This window comes from Physeter macrocephalus, chromosome 14 (genome assembly GCF_002837175.3).
Source record: "Physeter macrocephalus isolate SW-GA chromosome 14, ASM283717v5, whole genome shotgun sequence".
Taxonomy (NCBI): Eukaryota; Metazoa; Chordata; class Mammalia; order Artiodactyla; family Physeteridae; genus Physeter; species Physeter macrocephalus.
This window is the reverse complement of record NC_041227.1, coordinates 113,191,082-113,210,806: the sequence shown is the minus strand read 5'-3', so window position 1 is coordinate 113,210,806 and position 19,725 is coordinate 113,191,082. Positions and strand designations below refer to the sequence as shown.

General features: G+C 56.7%; 1 protein-coding gene across 1 annotated transcript in view; it reads left to right on the top strand.

Moving 5' to 3' along the window:
- The window catches only part of NGFR (nerve growth factor receptor), a 20,556-nt gene extending 2,627 nt beyond the window's left edge, over positions 1-17,929 (top strand). Inside the window, exons 2-6 of the mRNA XM_024130441.1 lie at positions 5,675-5,816; positions 9,127-9,486; positions 13,107-13,359; positions 14,820-14,980; positions 15,678-17,929. Of these exons, the coding sequence (XP_023986209.1) occupies positions 5,675-5,816; positions 9,127-9,486; positions 13,107-13,359; positions 14,820-14,980; positions 15,678-15,979 (1,218 nt within the window). The 3' untranslated portion in view covers positions 15,980-17,929. The remainder of the gene's footprint in view (positions 1-5,674; positions 5,817-9,126; positions 9,487-13,106; positions 13,360-14,819; positions 14,981-15,677) is intronic.
- The last annotated feature ends 1,796 nt before the right edge of the window (positions 17,930-19,725 follow it).

Below are 19,725 nucleotides of genomic sequence, written 5' to 3'. Positions count from 1 at the left end.
GGGGGACGGGGGCGGCCAGTAGTGAGGATCCTGGAGGGGCGAGGGCATGGGCTCCGGATCTGGGCTGGAGAGTGTCCCTCGAATAGAGAAAAGGCGAGGAAGGGGGGGATCTGGGGGTGGAGGGCCTGGGGGCTCGGGAAGGTGGACCCGGCGCAGAATCTGTCGCCTGCAGCCCCTGCGGCTCTCGCCTCCGCCTTGCCGCGGGGCTGCTGTCTATGGGCTGGCGCTGCCCACCGCAGCGGTCCGAGTTTCTTCCTGGGCCGCGGCGAGAGTGCTGAAACCAGAGCGCGTCCCGGCGGGTCGGCTGGCGGGCCACGCCGGTAATGGAGGCACTTTGTCATTCAGACGTCTGTAACCGGAGCCGCCGGGCTGGCTAATGCGCCTAATAGGGATGCAGCGAGGGCAGCAAATGCGAGGACGGGAGCGGCCGGGTGGGGGAGGCGACTCCGGGAGGGAAGGGGTCCCCTCCCCGCTGTACCAGCCTGGTCCCGTTCCCGCGCCTAGATTCTTCCCTGGGGGTGCGGGGTGGGGAAGCGGGAATAATAAAACTGGTTGAGTGCCTACCGTGGGCCACGCACTGCCCTGGGTAATTTCTCTTGTGTTATTTAATCCGTATGAGGCCCCAGCAGAGTAAATCTAGTTATTCCCATTTGACAGTTGAGGGAGCTGAATCTCCCATACCTTCAGGCACGAAACCAGGCTTCCCCAGTTACTATGTGGTGGCACCCTTGCTGGAACCCAAGATGCTTGGCCTGGAGTTTACTCTTTCCTCCTTATGCCAGGCATACCCCCGCCCAACCTTCCAGATCACGGAAGGACACGTGGCCTTGAACCACCACTAGACCTGGAGGTTAGATCGTGTCCTATGCCCCTGGCACCACAAATTTATAACTGAGCCCCTTCACCCCCCACTCAGACCCCTGGCCCCTTTCAAAGTCTTCATGCATCCTCCTCCTCAGTAATTAGCTCTTGTCTCCGACCCCAAATCCACCCTATCTAAAGGAGTGGGGGGCATGTGCCAGTGCCTCCCCAGGGCTTGCATTGGTCTCAAAAGACCCTTTGCATATTTGAAAACTCGCCCACCCCATGATGGTGGCCAATGGCTCCATTCACCTAAGAAACCTTTTGCTGAAGCTGTTGTGAATGGATAGGACTCATCACACTGTAGCCTTCCTATAGTTTCAAATTCTTTCAACTATTTTGGTGTATTTTCGGTTTTGTCCAGTTTTTAAAAATTAATTATTAAAAGTCAATTCAGGGGGCTTCCCTGGTGGCGCAGTTGAGAATCTGCCTGCCAATTCAGGGGACACGGGTTCGAGCCCTGGTCTGGGAGGATCCCACATGCCGCGGAGCAACTAGGTCCGTGAGCCACAATTACTGAGCCTGCGCGTCTGGAGCCTGTGCTCTGCAACGAGAGAGGCCGCGATAGTGAGAGGCCCGCACACCGCGATGAAGAGTGGTCCCTGCTTGCCGCAACTGGAGAAAGCCCTCGCACAGAAATGAAGATCCAACACAGCCAAAATAAATAAATAAATAAAAGCAAGCTGAGCTGATGTCCTTCAAAAAAAAAAAAAAGTCAATTCAGGGCTTCCCTGGTGGCTCAGTGGTTAAGAATCCACCTGCCAGTGCAGGAGATACGGGTTCAAGCCCTGGTCTGTGAAGATCCCACATGCCGCGGAGCAACTAAGCCCGTGCGCCACAACTACTGCCTGAGCTCTAGAGCCCGCGAGCCACAACTACTGAGCCCGCGTGCCACAACTACTGAAGCCCGTGTGACTAGAGCCCATGCTCTGCAACAAGAGAAGCCACAGCAATAAGCCCGCGCACCACAACGAAGAGTAGCCCCCACTCGCCGCAACTAGAGAAAAACCTACGTGCAGCAATGAAGACCCAATGCAGCCAAAAATAAATACATAAATAAATAAATAAATTTATTTTTTTTAAAGTCAATTAACCGAAGGATATTTCCACCTTAGTTTCTAGAAAGCCTGGATATGGCACCCCCCCAAAAAAATTGCAAACATTCTGAATAATGGAATAAGTGTAATAAGTATAAATTTCAAGCAAATGTGCCTATCATTTTGGTAAACTGATCATTTTGGAGCAATTAGCCTGAATCCTAGTCATCCCTCCCTGCTTCCCAAGATTGCCTGGCCTTGGGCCAATAGAGGGTGTGGCCGGGTTGGTGCATCAGGCCACTTAGCAGAATGACCTCTGTGGGCCTCAGTTTCCACATCTGTCAGAGAGGGGATGAAGGCAATCCCTCAAGCCTTTCCTCCTCAGCTTCTGGAGCAGTTGTTCAGGGTGATATTTCCTCTCCCTCATGGGACTGTGATTCCTCTCAGGAGTCAGGGACCATGTCTCACTGGAAACTCTTAGTTTAGTGCTCAGTAAGTAGTTGAATTAGTTAACAGTTCTCCATCCTCCTGTGGTCCCCATACCCTCTTCAGACTTTTCTTCGTGGGTAAGTCTCTCTTCATTTCTATCCTGCCCCCTGCTCTGAGATGGTTTCCCCTGTTTGGGGATGGCTCAACTCGCCTCTCCCACTACCTAGCCCCCAGGCTCAGCAGCTTACTCTCCCTAAGACAAGACACTTCTTTGATAACCAACATTGATTGAAATCCAACTATGCATCAGACAGATTTGCATAAATTATTTCTTTTAATTTTCACAGAAACCTGGACAGTAGGTATCACCAACCCAGCGTTTTAGGTGGGAAAACTGAGGCTTAGAGAGACTGAGAATTTACCCAAAGTAGCATACTACTAAGTAGCAGATCTGGAATGTTTTGAAACAGAAAACAAAACAAGCACAGGAAACACATGGTTACTAATTATGTGGCCTGAACTCCCAAGTTCAAGACTTTGGAGAAGAGAGAGGACCACGGGCTGCAGCAGGGAGAGCAGCCTTTGAGAAGAGGGGCTTGCGCGAGGCTCCCACTCTGCCCACAACTGCCACAGTCAGATTGCCTCAGTTATCTGGAGCCCAGGTCTCTACTGACCTCAACTAACTGGAACACAGCCAAAAGCCACAGAAGACCTTGGGAAAGAGAAAAGAGGGGTCCCAAAGTGAATAAACACCTTACTCATTTATTTAATGCCTCCAGCAACTCTCTGAGGCCGGTACTGTCATGGTTACCTAATGATGAAGAAACTGAGGCACAGAGAAATTCAAAACCTGTCCCAGGTCACCCAGCTCTAAGCTATGAACCAGGATTCAGAGCAATGAAGGCAACTGAGGAGGAAGGCAGACTTTTTTTTTTTTTTTTTTTTTTTTTTGTTGCGGAGCACAGGCTCCGGACGCGCAGGCTCAGCGGCCATGGCTCACGGGCCCAGCCGCTCCGCGGCACGTGGGGTCTTCCCGGACCGGGGCACGAACCCGTGTCCCCCGCATCGGCAGGCGGACTCTCAACCACTGCGCCACCAGGGAAGCCCGAAGGCAGACTTTTTACTCTGAGAACGGCCCCCCTCCTGGTTCCGATACTACTTACACTCACTTTATACACCTTCCTCCCAGGGCTAGTTACATACTTTCTAAAATTCAAGTAGACCTAATAAATAAGACTGGGGAGGGGCTGTTCAGGTCGCACTGGCAGCAGCAAGAACTGAAAACTGATATCTTGACAGGAAGGGAGGAGGCAGAAAAACTATAAGAAAAGCTGGAATCTGACTCTCCTGCCCCGAGAACTCAAAGAGACCAAAGTGTGGTAATTTGGGATCAAGAACACAGGGCTTTGCTGCATTGCATCCCAGAATACTCACTGATGTAAATATTGAGTCCCTGAGTCATGGGGAAACCGTGAAGGTATGTTCCAGAGACAGAGGAAGGTGCAGCCCCCATGGTTAAAGTGAAAAACATTGGGTGAGAAGAACAGCAAAGCCATGACTTTCCAGAAACTCAGGTATCCAGAAAGTCAGGCCCTGGAGTTCTAGTTAATTGAGGCCATATTGTATTATGTTCTTAAATTCCATAAATATACATGTTGGGTCCCTAATATGTGCCAGGTACCGTCTCAGGCACTGAGGTGACCACAGTCCCTGCCTTCAGGGACCTGAGAGTCCAGTGGGGGACTCTGTAGAGTGTCAGACCAGACAAGAAGAGTGAACAGGGGGGACATGTGACAGAGCAGCTCTGCCTGATCGGTCAGATCAGGGAGGGGCTGGGCCACAGGACCACTTCCCTGATGAAGTGACATTTAAGCAGAGCCCTGAAGGATGAAAGGAAATCTGAACAGACCTTTCTGGAACCTTGCTCATCTCCTGGGGGAAAGCCTGTATCTGGGACTACCCCCTGCCCCTAGGCTTCTGGTCTGCAGATGTTCCCAGCACTGTGTTCCTGCCACCTGGGAGGAGATGGTGGCAACACCCGAGGTTCCCCTCCTTTGCTGCCTGCACCCTCCCCACCGGTTTCTTGAGGACCATAGGCTGCCTCCTAGACTGATCCAACCTGTCCATCCCCCTGCCTCCACCATACCCTAGTGAGACCTCAGGATATTTGAAAGGACTGAAGGGAAAGGGGTGTTTTGGGCCGTGATCTGGCCAACATGGAAGCAGAGGAATGCCCAAAATGATCTTTACAGCTCCTCTCTAGTCCCATGATCCGAGAGCCCATACTTCCTCTGAGCCTCGCATGGGAGCTACACGGTCTGGAGCCAGGGAAACAGGCTTTGGAGTTTTATTAGACATTAAGATTTTTTTTTTAAGGAACAGAAATATAAAGCAATCTGCCAGCAGCCCCTCCCTCTAGGGAATGTGGTGCTAAATCATTCCATCCATGAGCAAAGATGCCTCGGCGGCAGGAATCTGACTCTCCTTTCCCCTGTTTCCAGTGCTGTTCCCACTGGCTGCATGGGGGGCAGGGAGAGGGGAGGGCTGGCGGCTGGAAATCAAACCCTGGTGGAGCAGGGTTGCTGAGTGGTGAGAGCAGCCACTTTCTCATTATTGGTAACAGGCGTACTTTTCTCCTGTCTTGACGCCAGACTCTTGATGACTCGCTGGTCATTTGCTTTGGCCCTGAGCTGTCTCCATCTCTATCGGTCTAGAGAGATGAGGACTCAGAGCGGGAAAGCAGAGAAGGTCAGAACTCCCAGAGCAGAACCAAGATTTGAACCCAAGGTCCCACCCTTCTGTTCTTGGACACCTCCCATTTGATACTTAATATGTGGAATGGTAGAATTAAGGGCGAGGAGTAGAGCCCTGCTAGAAAAAGACTCCCCTCTGGGTAGACGCATCCCTGGAGGTGTGCGGCTTAGCAAGTGGCGTTTGGGCTAGATTTCAGCTTCTAGTTGCCCCCTTGGCTGGGAGCCCTGTGCGAGCTGCAACCTGCCTGCTGGTTCCTGACTGCTGCCCGAAGGCCCTCTGCTGGGCCTCAGGTTGCCTTCCCCACATGGTGTATCCTTGGGATTCCAGGAGTTACTGTAACCCCAAGATGAACTTCGCAGAAGGTCAGCATCCGAAGCTCTGATCTCACACCCCTAGCAGCCTGCAGGGGCATGCTGTCCCCCATTGCCTTTCTTCCCCATCCGCTTTCAAGTGCCAGATGCCTCCCTGGTGAGCTCATCCCAGGCCAGGTGGTTCCAATAGAAGGCTTTGGGAGGGGGTGTTTGCTTCCTCGGAGTCTACCCCGTCCGCTTTCTCTTGCCAGTCTGACCTTCTTCCGATCTTCCTCCACCCAGGTGTCCCTTGGAGATGCCAAGGAGGTGTGCCCCACGGGCCTATACACCCACAGCGGCGAGTGCTGCAAAGCCTGCAACCTGGGCGAGGGCGTGGCCCAGCCTTGCGGAGCCAACCAGACCGTGTGTGAGCCCTGCCTGGACAGTGAGTATAGGGTGTCCGGTGGGGGGAGGGGAGCGGAATGGAAGGGAGGGCAAGGGGGCTGGAGGGCATGCCCAGTAGAGGCCTTACAAGTGCTCTGCGCCCTGGCAGGGACTCCTGCCCACAACCGTATGGGTGCCAGAAGTGGGTCTGACCCAGCATAGGAGGCAGAGAGGGGAAGCTCAGAATGGATGAGGGAAGTATGCAGAAGGAGGAGGGGGACCTGATGGGGGGTCCCCAGGCTGTGCCCCTTCCCAGCCCCCAAGTAGAGAGGCCTGGTAGAAGAGTGTGACCAGGAGGGAGGAGTAGCTGATGCTAAGACCAGCTAAAAATATCATCTGCACTGCAAAATCAATGGCTACCACTTACCCTTGGTGCGTTTGTGGGGAGGGGAGGAAGATCATAATCCTAGCTGCCCTGGAGACTGACCTTGGGGGATCCTGGGAGGGTGTGGCTAACCCTCCCCCCCGCCAGGCCAACTGTTCTCCAGCTCTGACGGAGGAAGCAGAGCTTTCCCCAGGCAGCAGGGATGGGGTTTGGAGCACTACGGGGATGTCCTTACTGGGGGGTGATGTCGGGTGCGAGAGGGGGGAGGGGGCGCTGTGGCCCTTCCTACCTGGGATTTCCTTGGGGAGGGGAGAGAACCCCATCTTCCAGAGGTGCTGGATGAGGGAGGCAGAAAGATGGCAGGTCTGGGGTCTGAAATTCTTTGCGCTTGACGCAGGAGTCTCATCTCTGCTGGATTCACCCCGCCTCCTCTGTTGCTTTCAGGCCCTGGGCCCTTTTCCTGACTCTGCCTGGAAACCTTTCCTGTTGACAGTTAGATCCTGCCTTCTACCTGGCACTCAATGCCCACCTGGAGGGCCAGTGGGAATTCTACCCAGATTGTTCTTTAATCATGTTGGGGACAAGGCTACAGGAACTGGGAACTCCGCCCGCCCCCGCCAGCCTGTCTTACCTTTGAATCCCTCGCCACCGCCACCGCTACCTCGAGGCACCTCACTGCACACAGCCTATCCGTCCTTCAGGCAGCCCCAACTCCTTGGTGTCCCAGACACACTGCTTTCCTATTTCTGTACTAGTGGATCCTGTAACTCCATCCCCCAGCAGAGGGATGCCAGGTAGGGAGGCTGGACATCCCATAATGCCTTTGGCCACCTCCCTGGTCCTGGCCTAGCAGGGTTTCTTTCCATCCCAGGGCAGGGTTGGCCAACCATCAGCTACCCTGGAACCTCCCACGTTTGCCTCCCTTAGTTCCTAGACTCCGTCCAGGGCCTCTTCTCTTTGGACCCTAAGTCTCCCAGGATGGGACCCCAGTCCCTTCTGTCAAAACAAGCGGTGGGATAGAAGAGGCTGAGAGAGGGCATCTCCGGGGAAGGGGAGGGGAGACAGGGGCAGAGACCAGCTCGGAATGCTCCCTCCCACCTCCACCCTCTGCTCCCCTCCCTTTCCCCCCTTCCCCCTCACCCCCCTCCCCGCACCCCAGGTATGTTAACAGGCTGCCTTCACGAGTCCGCTTTATGGGATGGAGACCCCAGTGGACTTTCCCTCTATCCTCAAAACGTTTCCACAAGGAAACCCATTAAGCTCCTGCCTTCATTCTCTGCCCAAAAAAAGACCACATTTTCCCCACCCCCTAAAACCCCCTCCCAGGAGTTTGCTGCTAATTTTCTGTATTTTCCCATGGGCAGGGCCCTCCCCTTCCCCTCCCCTCCCCCTCCCGTGTGACTAGACCCACCCCTGCTGCCACATGCCACCCAGATAGGAGCCTCTGGTATAAATTGGACATCCTGCCTTAGCTGTTTCGGTTTGGAAGTCCTTTCTGATGTCTGACTAATATCCCTGCTATTGAAGTTCATTGACTTTATCATTGCCCACCCCAGGGGGCCCAACATTTACAGGATCCCTGCTGTGTGTCAAGTGCACTGAGGCATTTCACTTATTCCTCATCACAACCCTGTGAGTGGAGACATTATTCCCTGTTTTACAGAGAAAGAGAAAAGCTCAGAGAGGTTAAGTAAAACACCCAGAGTTACACAGCTAATAAAGTGACGGAAGCAGGTTTTGAATCCAGATCTGCCTGATGCCTGGGAAGAGAAACACAGGAGTCCCTCTGCCAGAACTGACTTGAAACCGAAGTCTTCCTCCAGGCCCATCTCTGTCTTTTCTTCTCTTCCCCCCAGCTGCTGCCCCTTTTACTTCTCTCTGCTTTTTCCTTCTTTGCTTCTGCAGTTCCAACCCCAACCTCCAAGATAATGACCCTGTGCTCCATCTTGTCTCTTGATGGCGTTAAAGAAAGTTAAGATAGGACCCCCACAGCAAGCCTCAATTTCCCTCCATTGGGATCCCAATCTCTCTACCTCCGTTTCCACATTCTGAGCAATCCTGCCTCCCCAGTTCTCAGGTTCTAAATCTGTGCTCTTCCTGCCGTTGGAGCAAGGATACATCCTCTTGGATTCAGTTTGGCGTGGAGTTCTCCACCCTGGGCTGGAAGGGGTGAAGAAGATCTGGCTCTGTGCCCTCCCCACTCTTTGCACAAGGCGGAGAGGACCCTGGCATCCCTCCCCTTATTCTAGAGCCCACATCCATTAATTAAGAGAGCACGAATCAAGAGTGAGCTTGGAAATCTTCCCTTCGTGTCCTTTGAAAGAGCAGAGGAGTATATATGCAAGTCCTCCCTTCCTTCTAGCTTCAGTCCCTCCTGCAGTACCTTTCTTGCCAGGAGTCCCATCCCTGTCCTCTAGAGCGAAGCCCTTCAGCAGCTGGGGTAGTGCCATGGGTGGGAAATTCTGTTGTCTAACCCTAGTCACTCCCATTCAGGCCATACCTGTGCAGAGCCCCCACCTGTGCAGAGAGGAGTGGAAGGGCAGCTGAGTTGCGAGCCTGTGTGGTGAAGGCAGGCTCTGCCCGGGCTGGGCTCACAGCTTAACTCTGGCCTGCGGGGAGGACTGGGTGGGAACCACGCTCAGATTATTCCTTAATCATGCTGGGAACTCTCTTAAGAGAATCTGCCAAGAAATTTACCGCACCAGCTGGGTTACCCCCTGAAACCACAGGGCCAAAGCTTCCGGGGCCTGGGGCACTGGGCTCCTGGCCCCCTTCCTCCTTCCCAGTCGGGTGCCACCAGCTTTCACACACCGGGGATCCGGGCCCAGGGGGAAAAGTGGGGGAGTCAGTGAGGCGGCGAGGTAGAACGAGGGTGTCCCGGGATGGGATGGGGCGGGAAGGCCTCCAGCCCCTGCGTCCCAAGTGCCCCGAGGGCAGGCGGCTAGACTCGGGGCGCGGCTCCCCCCGCACGTCCGTCTGTCCTCAGGCGTGACCTTCTCGGACGTGGTGAGCGCCACGGAGCCGTGTAAGCCGTGCACCGAGTGCGTGGGGCTGCAGAGCATGTCGGCGCCCTGCGTGGAGGCCGACGACGCCGTGTGCCGCTGCGCCTACGGCTACTACCAGGACGAGACGACGGGCCGCTGCGAGGCGTGCCGCGTGTGCGAGGCGGGCTCGGGGCTCGTGTTCTCATGCCAGGACAAGCAGAACACCGTGTGCGAGGAGTGCCCCGACGGCACGTACTCCGACGAGGCCAACCACGTGGACCCGTGCCTGCCCTGCACGGTGTGTGAGGACACCGAGCGCCAGCTGCGCGAGTGCACGCGCTGGGCCGACGCCGAGTGCGAGGGTGAGCGTCGGGGCTGCGGGGTGGGTGGGAGGGGCGCCCCGGGGTCCGCAGGGCGGGGGCGCCCCGGGGTCCGCCGGGGTCTGCCGTGGCCTGCGGGGCCAGTGGACACCCTCCCGATCCTTCCCACCAATGGACCCTATCCACTGTTTACCCTTTGGGGCTGTTTGTTAAGCCATCCTCATCCTCCCAGGCCACACTCATTGTCCAGGGCTTTGTTGATCTGTGGCTGTCGGCTGGGAATTGGATGGGTGGCAGATGAGCGGCACGAAGGTGGGCTCCGTGGCCAGAGCACAGATAGGACATGTTTGATCCTTGAGGCAGACTCTCTGCACTGGAGAAAGGGGTCTGAGGACCCTCAGGAGTTGGGACCTTTCGGCTCTGAGGCCCATAGTGGTTTATGGCTCTGGGACCTGGGATGGAGTCTGCCCTGTCACCTACGACCTGAGCGATGTCAAGGAGGTCACTTCAGTTTCTGGACCTCAGTTTCCTCGCTGCACGTGGTTGCCACCGTTGCTGTGGGTTTGGGAAGGGGGCTGGCTCACTTCAACTTGTGGGGGAGGGGTCAGCAGTCACTGGTACAGTTTAGTCAAGGGCGAAGTTAGACCCAGGGAACACTAAGGAGGTCGTGCGGACAGGGGCTTTGGGACAGAGAAAGAAGGGGAACAGCAAGCCTGGGGCTTGGGAGCCCGAGGATGAGGCAGGTGCACACGGAGGGCCCTCAGCTTCCTGGGTGGATGGGAGCTGGGTGTGCCCACCTTAGCCAGAAGGGGCAGGTCCTGGGATGGGAGGAGGAAGCACTGTGGCAGTCAGGGCAGAACCGTTTTGGTCCCTGGTTGGTGACATCCATCTTGAGGGAGAGATTGACAATGCCTTTACTTTCTATCACCCGTTCAGCTGTTTCCCCTTGGGGCCTAACCCTCAGGGTCGTCTCACTCTGAGCAGGCAACGCAGTGCCTCCTTCAGGAGCCCTAAGTTGGACGGGACAGAGACAGCCTTTGCCCCAGTCTGATGAGGGAGACGCAGTCCCAGCACTTAGTTCCCAAGAGATCCCCCCGTTCTGGTGGGGGCAGCACAGCTTCTGCCTTCAGTCAGCCCCCAGTTGGATGGGAGAGATAGATCCCCTGCCGTGGGGAGCCTCCAGTCTGACACACCCATGCCTGCCTTCCACATCCTGCGATCTCTGGCGCAGGGAGCTCAGGGTGCAAAGGGCCGTTAAGCTGGGCTGAGGCCAGGTATGTGTGTGAAGCTTGCTGCATTGGGATGTGGGGTCAGGGTGGAGAAGTGGGGTGCAGAACGTGGTGGTTCCAGTGGCCATTGCCCTGGGCTAGGAGACAGGCAAGTAGTGTCAGGCACAGGGAGGAGCAGGGAGGGAGTTTCAGCAGCCTGCAGCAGGCAGGTAGGTGGCACGCTTCTGTGGGCAAGTCCGCACCAGCTAGTGCGGGTGTGGGGGGGGACTTAGGGGTGCGGTTAGAGCAAAGAAAGGTGCTGGCTGGGGGAGGGGTGGGCTCTGCCTTTTGGCGTTCACATATTCCTTCCAGATACCACTCTACTTTCCCAGCCACCCTGAAGGGGTGCGCTTATCCCTGCCCCTCTTCCCCTCAGCCTCTAGCCTCTGAAGGGGTGAATGTCAGCTCCAGGGCAGAGGGAACATTTCAGGAAATGGAATTTGATTTGTGGTGGCTTGGTTGCCCCCCTCCCCTCCGATGCAGGGCACTTCCTTGCATAAACGCTTGGGGTGTCAACATGGTGACTCACCCACCCTGGGGGCAAAACCTACCCCCCTCCCCAAGCAAAAAAAATTGGGTTTAGGAGGAGTAACCTGGCCCCTCTTTCCACCCCCGAGTCTGACAGCTCCCATTCTGGAAACGGCTGTCAGGACCTGCCAGGGCTTAGTGGGTTGGAATGCTAGTGGATGCAACCACATCTGGATCTCATCCCCATCCCCAAACACGGGGGGGGATCGGAGAGATGAGGGGAAAGCGCCCTGGAAGGCGCTGTCTTCAGCCTGGGCCGTCTCTCACCTCTTCCCCACTGCTCTCCAATCTCTGGGATGCCTGATTTCAGTGACCCTCCACCCAGCCGTGCCTTCAGCCTCTGGGTTCGGGTCAGTTGAGCAGAGCTGTACCCTTAGCCTCGGGGCTCAGGCTGCCCCCACAGCTGACCCAGTCCCCTAGCCGGGCAAGAGAAGACCCTCCCCGGGCCAGCGCCTTGTCTGGGGCCGCCAGAAGGAGGGCTGTGTCTCCTCCACTCCCTGCCCCACCTCTTCCATGCCTTCCTTCCCAGGACTGAGATGGGGGAGGGGTGGGATAGGGCAGCAGATGGCAGCCCCCTCCCGAATGCCAACCAGATGGATTCCAGATTCACATGTGGGGACCTTACTCCTCAGAATGTGCTGAAAATGGGGGCCTTTGAAGCATCTTTGCCTTGAGCCAAGGAGGCCTAGGAAACCGGTGGGCAGTTTCAACTCCAACTTGGGTGGGCAAACTGGGGGCTAGGTGAGGCAGAGCTGGGGAGCAAAGTGCCCGCCCTTCACCCCATCAGCATGTCCTGTCTGCTTTCCCTCCCTGCTCCAGGCTTGGGAAGTGAGGAAGGAAGGGGTAGGCAACTTTGCCCAGACAGGTACCCCCAGGTCGTCCAGAGCCCACAACCCCAGGTACTGCCCCCGGCTGGGTGGCAGAATGGAAAATCCCACCCACTTGTGCCAGGGGCCGCTGGGTCCCCTGCCAGGGAGGCTGGCAGTGCCCAGCTGGCATGAGAGAACCTAGGCGGATGGCAGGGCAGTCTCCCTCCCCTGGGGCAGTGGCAGTGCCTGCTCTGTGGGCCCTCTCTCCACCAGCAGTCCTCGACCTTCCCAAGTTGGGTTTGGGCTATCTGACACTGTCATCTCTGGGTGGCAAGATCAGACGGTGTAGGGGCCACGCAGGGCAGGAAATAGAGGCTAGCCATTATCCACGGACCAGCTAGAGGGAAGCAAGCCAGCTGGGCACCTCCCCACCCTGCCCGAGCCTAGAGCCCAGGACACCAGAGACTAGAAAGGAGACTGGATGCCAATTCTCAGGGGGTGGTGCCGGGGAAGGCACCTCTCTGCCAGACCTGATTACCCTCATCCTTCTTTAGGACAGGGGTGACTGGCACCACTGGGGCAACCTGTGGCCAGAGAAATTCCATTTCCCTAGCCTGATTCCAGCTGGAGGCGTCCTAGGGCCCACTCTCTTCTTTGTGTGTTTACCTCCATGATGGGTTTTTGGGTACCCAGGGTAGGCAGAGTAGAATTCTAGGATCACAGTTATACCCAAGATGGAAGGGAACTTAAAGACCGTCTCTTTTAATATCCCCATTCATGGGGAAGCTGAAGTCCTGAGAGTTGAAGGGACTGGTCCAGAGTCACACAGCAAGTCAGTGACAGAGCCGAAGGGGGCCCAGGCTCCTGATTCTTAGGTCCTTGCTCTTCTCCACCATCGTGACATCATACACGCAATCCCAGCCCTCTCTCCTGTGTGTAGCCGCTGGACATACAAGAATCTGGGGCAAGGAGGGGGCTGGGGGAGAAGCTCTGGGGGTCAGAACATAGGAGAGGGGCGGGGGGAGTGGGCCCTCACTCCTGTAGCCCTTTCTCCTAGAGATCCCTGGCCGTTGGATTACACGGGCCACGCCCCCGGAGGGCTCAGACAGCACAGACCCCAGCACCCAGGAGCCTGAGGTACCTCCAGATCAAGACCTCGTAACCAGCACGGTGTCAGATGTGGTGGCCACAGCGATGGGCAGCTCCCAGCCCGTGGTGACCCGAGGTACCACCGACAACCTCATCCCTGTCTATTGCTCCATCCTGGCTGCTGTGGTTGTGGGCCTCGTGGCCTACATCGCCTTCAAGAGGTGAGAGGGGGAATGGGAGCCAGGGAGCCAGATCTTTACCCTCAAGGAGGGCTTTGCTGCGACCATGACCTGAAAATGTGCACACTCTTTTTTTTTTTTTTTTTTTTTTTTTGCGGTTCGCGGGCCTCTCACTGCTGTGGCCTCTCCCGTTGCGGAGCACAGGCTCCGGACGCGCAGGCTCAGCGGCCATGGCTCACGGGCCCAGCCGCTCCGCGGCCTAGCCGCTCCGCGGCATGCGGGATACTCCCGGACCGGGGCACAAACCCGCGTCCCCTGCATCGGCAGGCGGACTCTCAACCACTGCGCCACCAGGGAAGCCCAGCACACACTCTTTTAACTCAACCCCAAACCAAGATCATCCTCACTTACCATCAGCTTCCCCACTCCAGGGTGTGGCAGGTCAACGGGAGGTAGGGAAGGGGATCGTCCCTGTCCTGTCCTGGTGCCAGCACCACCCCACCCCCACTCTGCTCCCCCACCTACCTCCCTGCACACAGAGCTTCCTTTACCAACGGCTTGTGTCCTCATTCCCTGAACCCCGTTACCTGTGTGTATGTGTGCATGTATCTCTTCCTTCCCATGTCACACATGGGATCTGATGGCACCCATATCCAGAAATCCAGGATGTGGATAAGTCCTAGAAAGCGTTTTAAATGTTTAAGTGCATTTTCCATTCTTTAAAAAAAAAAAAATCATCAGAGTAATAACGTGCTTATTTGGGAAAATGCAAAGAAGACCAATGTCTTGTAAAGCAAAAAGTAGTAAAGCCTCCTTTTATCTCCCCAAATCCTACCCCTCTCCTCCTGGGAATCCGTTTGGAATGGATGGATCCCTTCCAGCCATTTTCTATGCATTTATAAACACATGTGTGGAAAACCTGTACATACACACGCAGGTTTTTTTTTTTTTTTTAAAGCATCCATGTGATAACACTCTACATATTCTACAACTTACTCTTTCACTTAATCTCCCTGGGGAGAGCTTTCCTCAGAACATATAGATAATCTGATTATTTATAATTGTTCGTTCAGTAATACGGGTGGATCATAATTTATTTAACCAGTCTCCTATCGATGGACATTTGGTTTGTTTTTCATTTTTTCTTACTGCTTATAACAGCAGAGGGAATCCGTGTACATACCCCTGCACACACGTGGGAGTACTTTAGAAGGGTAGACTGGGAAAAGTGGAGTTCCGGGGAAGGCATTTATTTGTGCACCATTCATCCCACGGACGATTATTGAACACCGGCCGTACACACCAAGCCCTGGGTGCCTCTCTGCCCTCACGGCGTTTCCGGTGTGGGCCAGGGGCAGATAGGTAGAGGAAGGAGAGCCTCCTGCGCCGTGCGGGGTTACAGACGGGCACCCCCCGGCACCCACACGCCAGAGCACAGGTACGTTAGCGGCGTGGCCCGTGTGCCCCTCAGCCCTGTGACCGGGGCCGTCCTCTGGTTCCAGGTGGAACAGCTGCAAGCAGAACAAGCAAGGAGCCAACAGCCGGCCCGTGAACCAGACGCCCCCACCCGAGGGAGAAAAACTGCACAGCGACAGCGGCATCTCTGTGGACAGCCAGAGCCTGCATGACCAGCAGTCCCACACACAGACAGCTGCAGGCCCGGGTAAGCAGTGGGGCCGGGTGGCGGGCGGGGGGCGGGGGGCGAGGCAGGGAGAACAGGGGTGGTTAAGCTTAGGCTTTAGGAGGGACTGCAGAGGGGCTGGCTGCGGGCCGCTGTGTGGAAGGATGGGAGAGGCAGGCTGAGGGCATGGGTAGGAGGGGCCCTTTCCGGTGGGGATGACTTGGGAAACGGAAGCTTTGACAAATCGGAGCATCTAGACTCATCCAGCTAATTGTCCCCCAGGGCTAATCACTCCCCAGAGTGGCTGCAATTAGCCTCCTGCCCAGGACTTCTGGGGAACAAGTAGTTAATTATGTCCCCTAATCGGTGGCCCACAGCCCAGCTCCAGTACACTTGCTGCAGTTGAGTCTGGGACCAGAAGTCCTGTCTCCTCAGCCTTGATTAATTGCTGGGGAGGGGTGGGAGGGTTAGTGGGCAGGGAGGTTAGGTGGTAGGGATGGTGCTGGAGCTATGGGTGAGGAAGGGACGTGAGTCAGCATCCCCCCAGGTGCCTCCACAGCCCTGCCCACGTCCAGGACTGCATCTTGGGCATCCCTCTGCCTCCGGACCCTCGGGTCCTCCCCAGATCGGGAGGAGAAATGCCTCAGCCCTTCTTGGGTCTTACTCCAGGCCCCCACTCCCACTGTGGGGGAAAGGGTGTCCAGCGGGTAGCGCCTGACTCCCCCTGGGTTCTTGGCAGCCCTCAAGGGTGACGGAGGCCTCTACAGCAGCCTGCCGCTGGCCAAGCGGGAGGAGGTGGAGAAGCTGCTCAGTGGCTCTGCGGGGGACACCTGGCGGCATCTGGCCGGTGAGCTGGGTTACCAGCCTGAGCACATAGACTCCTTCACCCAGGAGGCCTGCCCGGTCCGCGCCCTGCTGGCCAGCTGGGCCACCCAGGACAGCGCCACACTTGACACCCTCCTGGCTGCCCTGCGCCGCATCCAGCGAGCCGACATTGTGGAGAGCCTGTGCAGCGAGTCCACGGCCACGTCCCCGGTGTGAGCCGGCCCGGGAGCCCCTGCCCTGCCCCCACATTCCAAAGACTGATGCTCCAGCCGACCCCACAGGCCAGCGTCAGAGCTGCGCGCCTCTGGGCAGGGCCTCGGAGCCCGGGCCCCCAAACCACAGCCCCGTCACTGCTCCTGTGTGGCCCCATCGCTTCCGATCACACTCCCTCTCCAGTGCCAGAAGTGCCCCTGCTACCTCTCCCACCCTGCCCTGCCCTGTCGCCATCTCAGGCCTCCTGCTCCCTTCTCCCCCCACTTCTAGGGGGGCCAGCCCCTCCCACCTTAGCAGGTTGTCATATATGGGGGGCTGGCACCAGGGATGGTGTTGAGGGCGTGACAGGGTCCCAGAGACTCAGAGGGAGAGACTGAGGAACCAGAGCCATGGGCTCTACACTGTGAACTTGGGGAATGAGGGAGCACCTTCGTGGCCTAAACCTCCCTCATCCCTCCTCCCCCCTCCCCTCTGGCCTAATATGAAGAGGATCAGAGGTTTGATAGAGCTGGAAGAGGGGGTTGAAATCTAGTCCATCCCCCTCATTTTACGAACAGGAGAGTGAGGCCCAGAGAGAGGCAGTGATTTGCCCAAAGCCATCCAGAAATGGGGAGGCCAAAGATGGGCTGTCCCCGAAACGAGGGGTGCAGGCCTCAGGTTTGCAGGGAGTGGGGGGCCAGGCGACTCTCTGGGAAATGTCTCGAAGCCAAACCCAGTCTGCCCTTCACCATCTCCAGGCCTGTCCAGCCCCTGCAGAGAGGGGATGCTTCACCCAAGGCCTGGCCCGTTGATCCATCCTGACCCCAGTCAGGTTTGGGGTTTGTGGCAAGGGGTGCTGCTTCCCTCTGCATGTGCCCTCAGGCGTGTCAGTGTGACATCCGTGGTGTGGCTAATCTGTAGGTACCCACCATCCCAGCATAGACCCAGAGCCAGTATAGGCAGCATCTTCCCCTGGAGTCAGCCCTGGGGGACTAAGGAACCCCACCTGCGACACAGAGATTTACAGGCACATACACACACACACACACACACAGGATGAGAAATCTTGCTTCTCTCCAAGAGTTCTTCCTCTTGGGCTGTGGCCGGATCCTCCTGGGGCAGCTGCCAGAGAAGCAGTGAAGAGAATTGAACTCTACTCGCTGTCTTCCCTCGCCCCCGGGTTTGGCAGGCCAAGGACGGCTGAGGCTTGAGCTGGCGCCTGCCTTCCAAGGGCCTGCACGTGGAGGAATGCTCCCCCGCTCCACCCCTTCCCTGCAAGCACGGGTTTGGCTGGGCCCTGGAGGCTGCAATGAAGAAAAGTGGACCAGCGTGGGAATGCAGCAAGAAGGAATTGAGTTAGACTGTGGCCCATAGAGGATCTCTCCCAAGTTTAGAGAACCCTACAAAGGACTGTTTTTTCCCTAGCTTGGTACCAGAAAGGGGCCATGAAGTCCCTCCTGGCCTGTTCTGTTTTGCTTGATGTTGGAATGAGTGTTCCCCTGCTTCTATATAGCATGAACGAGCCCTGACCAGGATGTGCACGGACAGCCACCCCCTCCCCAGCCCAGGGGTCTCTCAGCCCTGTGTAAGGGACTGGGAACGTTGTACGTAGATGGCATTTCTTTGACCTGAATCTGTGATGGGAGGAGGAAACTCACCTGCTGGCCCCTCACCTGTGAATGTGGGGAGTGGGACAGAGTCTGAGGTATTTCTTTTCCTCCCCAGCAGTGGGGGAGGGGGTCGGAGGTTGCAAGTATGTTTCAGCATGTGTTTGGTTCTGGGGCCCCTCCTGCCTCCCTTTGGGCTGAGATGGAACCCTTTTGCCCCCTCCCCCCCCCAGCTGGGGGCTGTGAGCTCCAGACTCCTTGTCACCCTCCCTGTCACCTGCCCCTTGCGTCCTGTGTAATCATTTCTTGGGCCCTCCTGAAACCTACAGATAAAACATAAATGATGAACATTAAATAGCAAAGAAAGGAAAATCGTGCAGAGATTTTCTGGAAATACACGTGGTTTGAGTTGGTGGGGGGTTATGTGTGTGGGGCAGGGACCCGGGTATAATTTCCAACTCAGTGAGTTCCTGTCCTATTTTCCCCACGCACACAATGGGGAAGTTTTAACGGAAATCCAGCAAATTCACATGTGTCACCATGGAGTTAATTTAAGTGGGATAGAGAGGGAGTGGGGGGCCCTTGCCGCCAGACTTTGGAGAGGGAAAGTAAAAATGGCCACGCAGGAAGCTGGCCAGCTGTGAACTTGACCAGATGTCAGAAGTGAAACTGACCACAGAGGAGCCAGAGACTTGCTGGGAGGGCCAGGTCACAACCCCACAGCTCGCAGCCACCCACATGGCCTCGGAGGCACACCACACCCCAGCACACAAGCACACACACAAGGTCTGGCTCCAGATGGCCTGGCAGGAGGCTGGCTGGTCCGGCCTGGAGTTGGGCAGGCCCCTCCCTTGTGGCTCTCCCACGCAGGTCCCATCCCCAGCTCCTACCAGCCTGGCTTTGAGCCCTGCCTGGTCTGGGAGCTGCAGGGTTCCAGGCCCCGGGTCTGTGCCCCTCTCCCAGGCTGGCCTGGCAGCTGGTCCGAGCTGCTCAGCCTCTCCTGGTGGCTTGGCCAGGTCTTCTGATGGGCCCGGCTTGTGGTTGCTAGGGAATGCCACGGGAGGCTCGCTTTCCCAGAAAGAACAGCAAACAAGCCTTCCTGATCTTGGGATCCTGGGAGGGGCCAGCCGGGCCCCAGCCAAGAGTTAGGCATGAGGTAGAGGGAAGCTGTCTTCCATCTCCCACCCCCAGGCTGTGAGGGTTGTGAGGAAGGCGGCGGGAAGGGGGCAGTGATTTAGAGTCGGTATAGGAAATGATCCTGGGTCTTGGGTAACTCCCAGTGTGATGGACAGACTGTCTTGAGGGAGCCTCCCATCTAATGGGGGAGACACAGCCCCAGACTTGAAGATACCTATAATCTGATGGGGGAGGCACAATTCCTATCCTAGAAGAGCCCCCATTCTCATGGGGGAAATGCCTCTCATTTGGTAGGGGAGAGCCGGATGCTGCCTGTGGGAATACGGAGACACAAACTCCTGTCTTCCACGATCTTACGTACTTGAGGGGGTGGCAGCAGACAGCCCCTGTATGGTGTGCAGTGCCATGCTAGGGGTGAGTGGGGGCCCCAGCCCAGACTCACCCCTACCAGGGGTTAGGGAAGGTTTGCCAGGAAAGAGACACTGAAGCTGAGCCCTATTGAAGTGGAGTCAACAAGCCAGGGGAGGAGAGAGTTCCTGGCAGAAGAATCAGTGCAGCAAAGGCCCTGAAGAGAGAGAACAGAGCCCATGGGGCCTGGGGAGGCTCCTGTGCCTGCAGCCCAGAGAGTGAGTGGGAGGTCAGTGGGGCCAGATGGGGAAGGGCTGACAGAGACACGTTAAAGCATCTGGACTACATCTTAGAACACTGGGGAGCCACTGCCGAGGATGAAGCAGGGGGTGCTGTAGACAGATTTCCATCTTAGAAAGCACCAGCTCTGGCTGCAGTGTGGAGGGTGAGGGTGGGGCAGGATAGGTGGCCCAGGAGGTGGGAGTCAGAGGTAAAGGATGGGCCACAGGGACGGCGAGAAGAGGGCACTGAGAAAGCCCCTCATAGCATGCAGGACTGGGTAGGAGATGTGGAGGTGACTGACACTGGCCTCGGGCTTCTGGGGGTAGCGGAGCAGAGAGCCTGAAAGACATCGTACCAGAGATTCGCACCCACCTCCCCCACCACATTGTGGAGAAA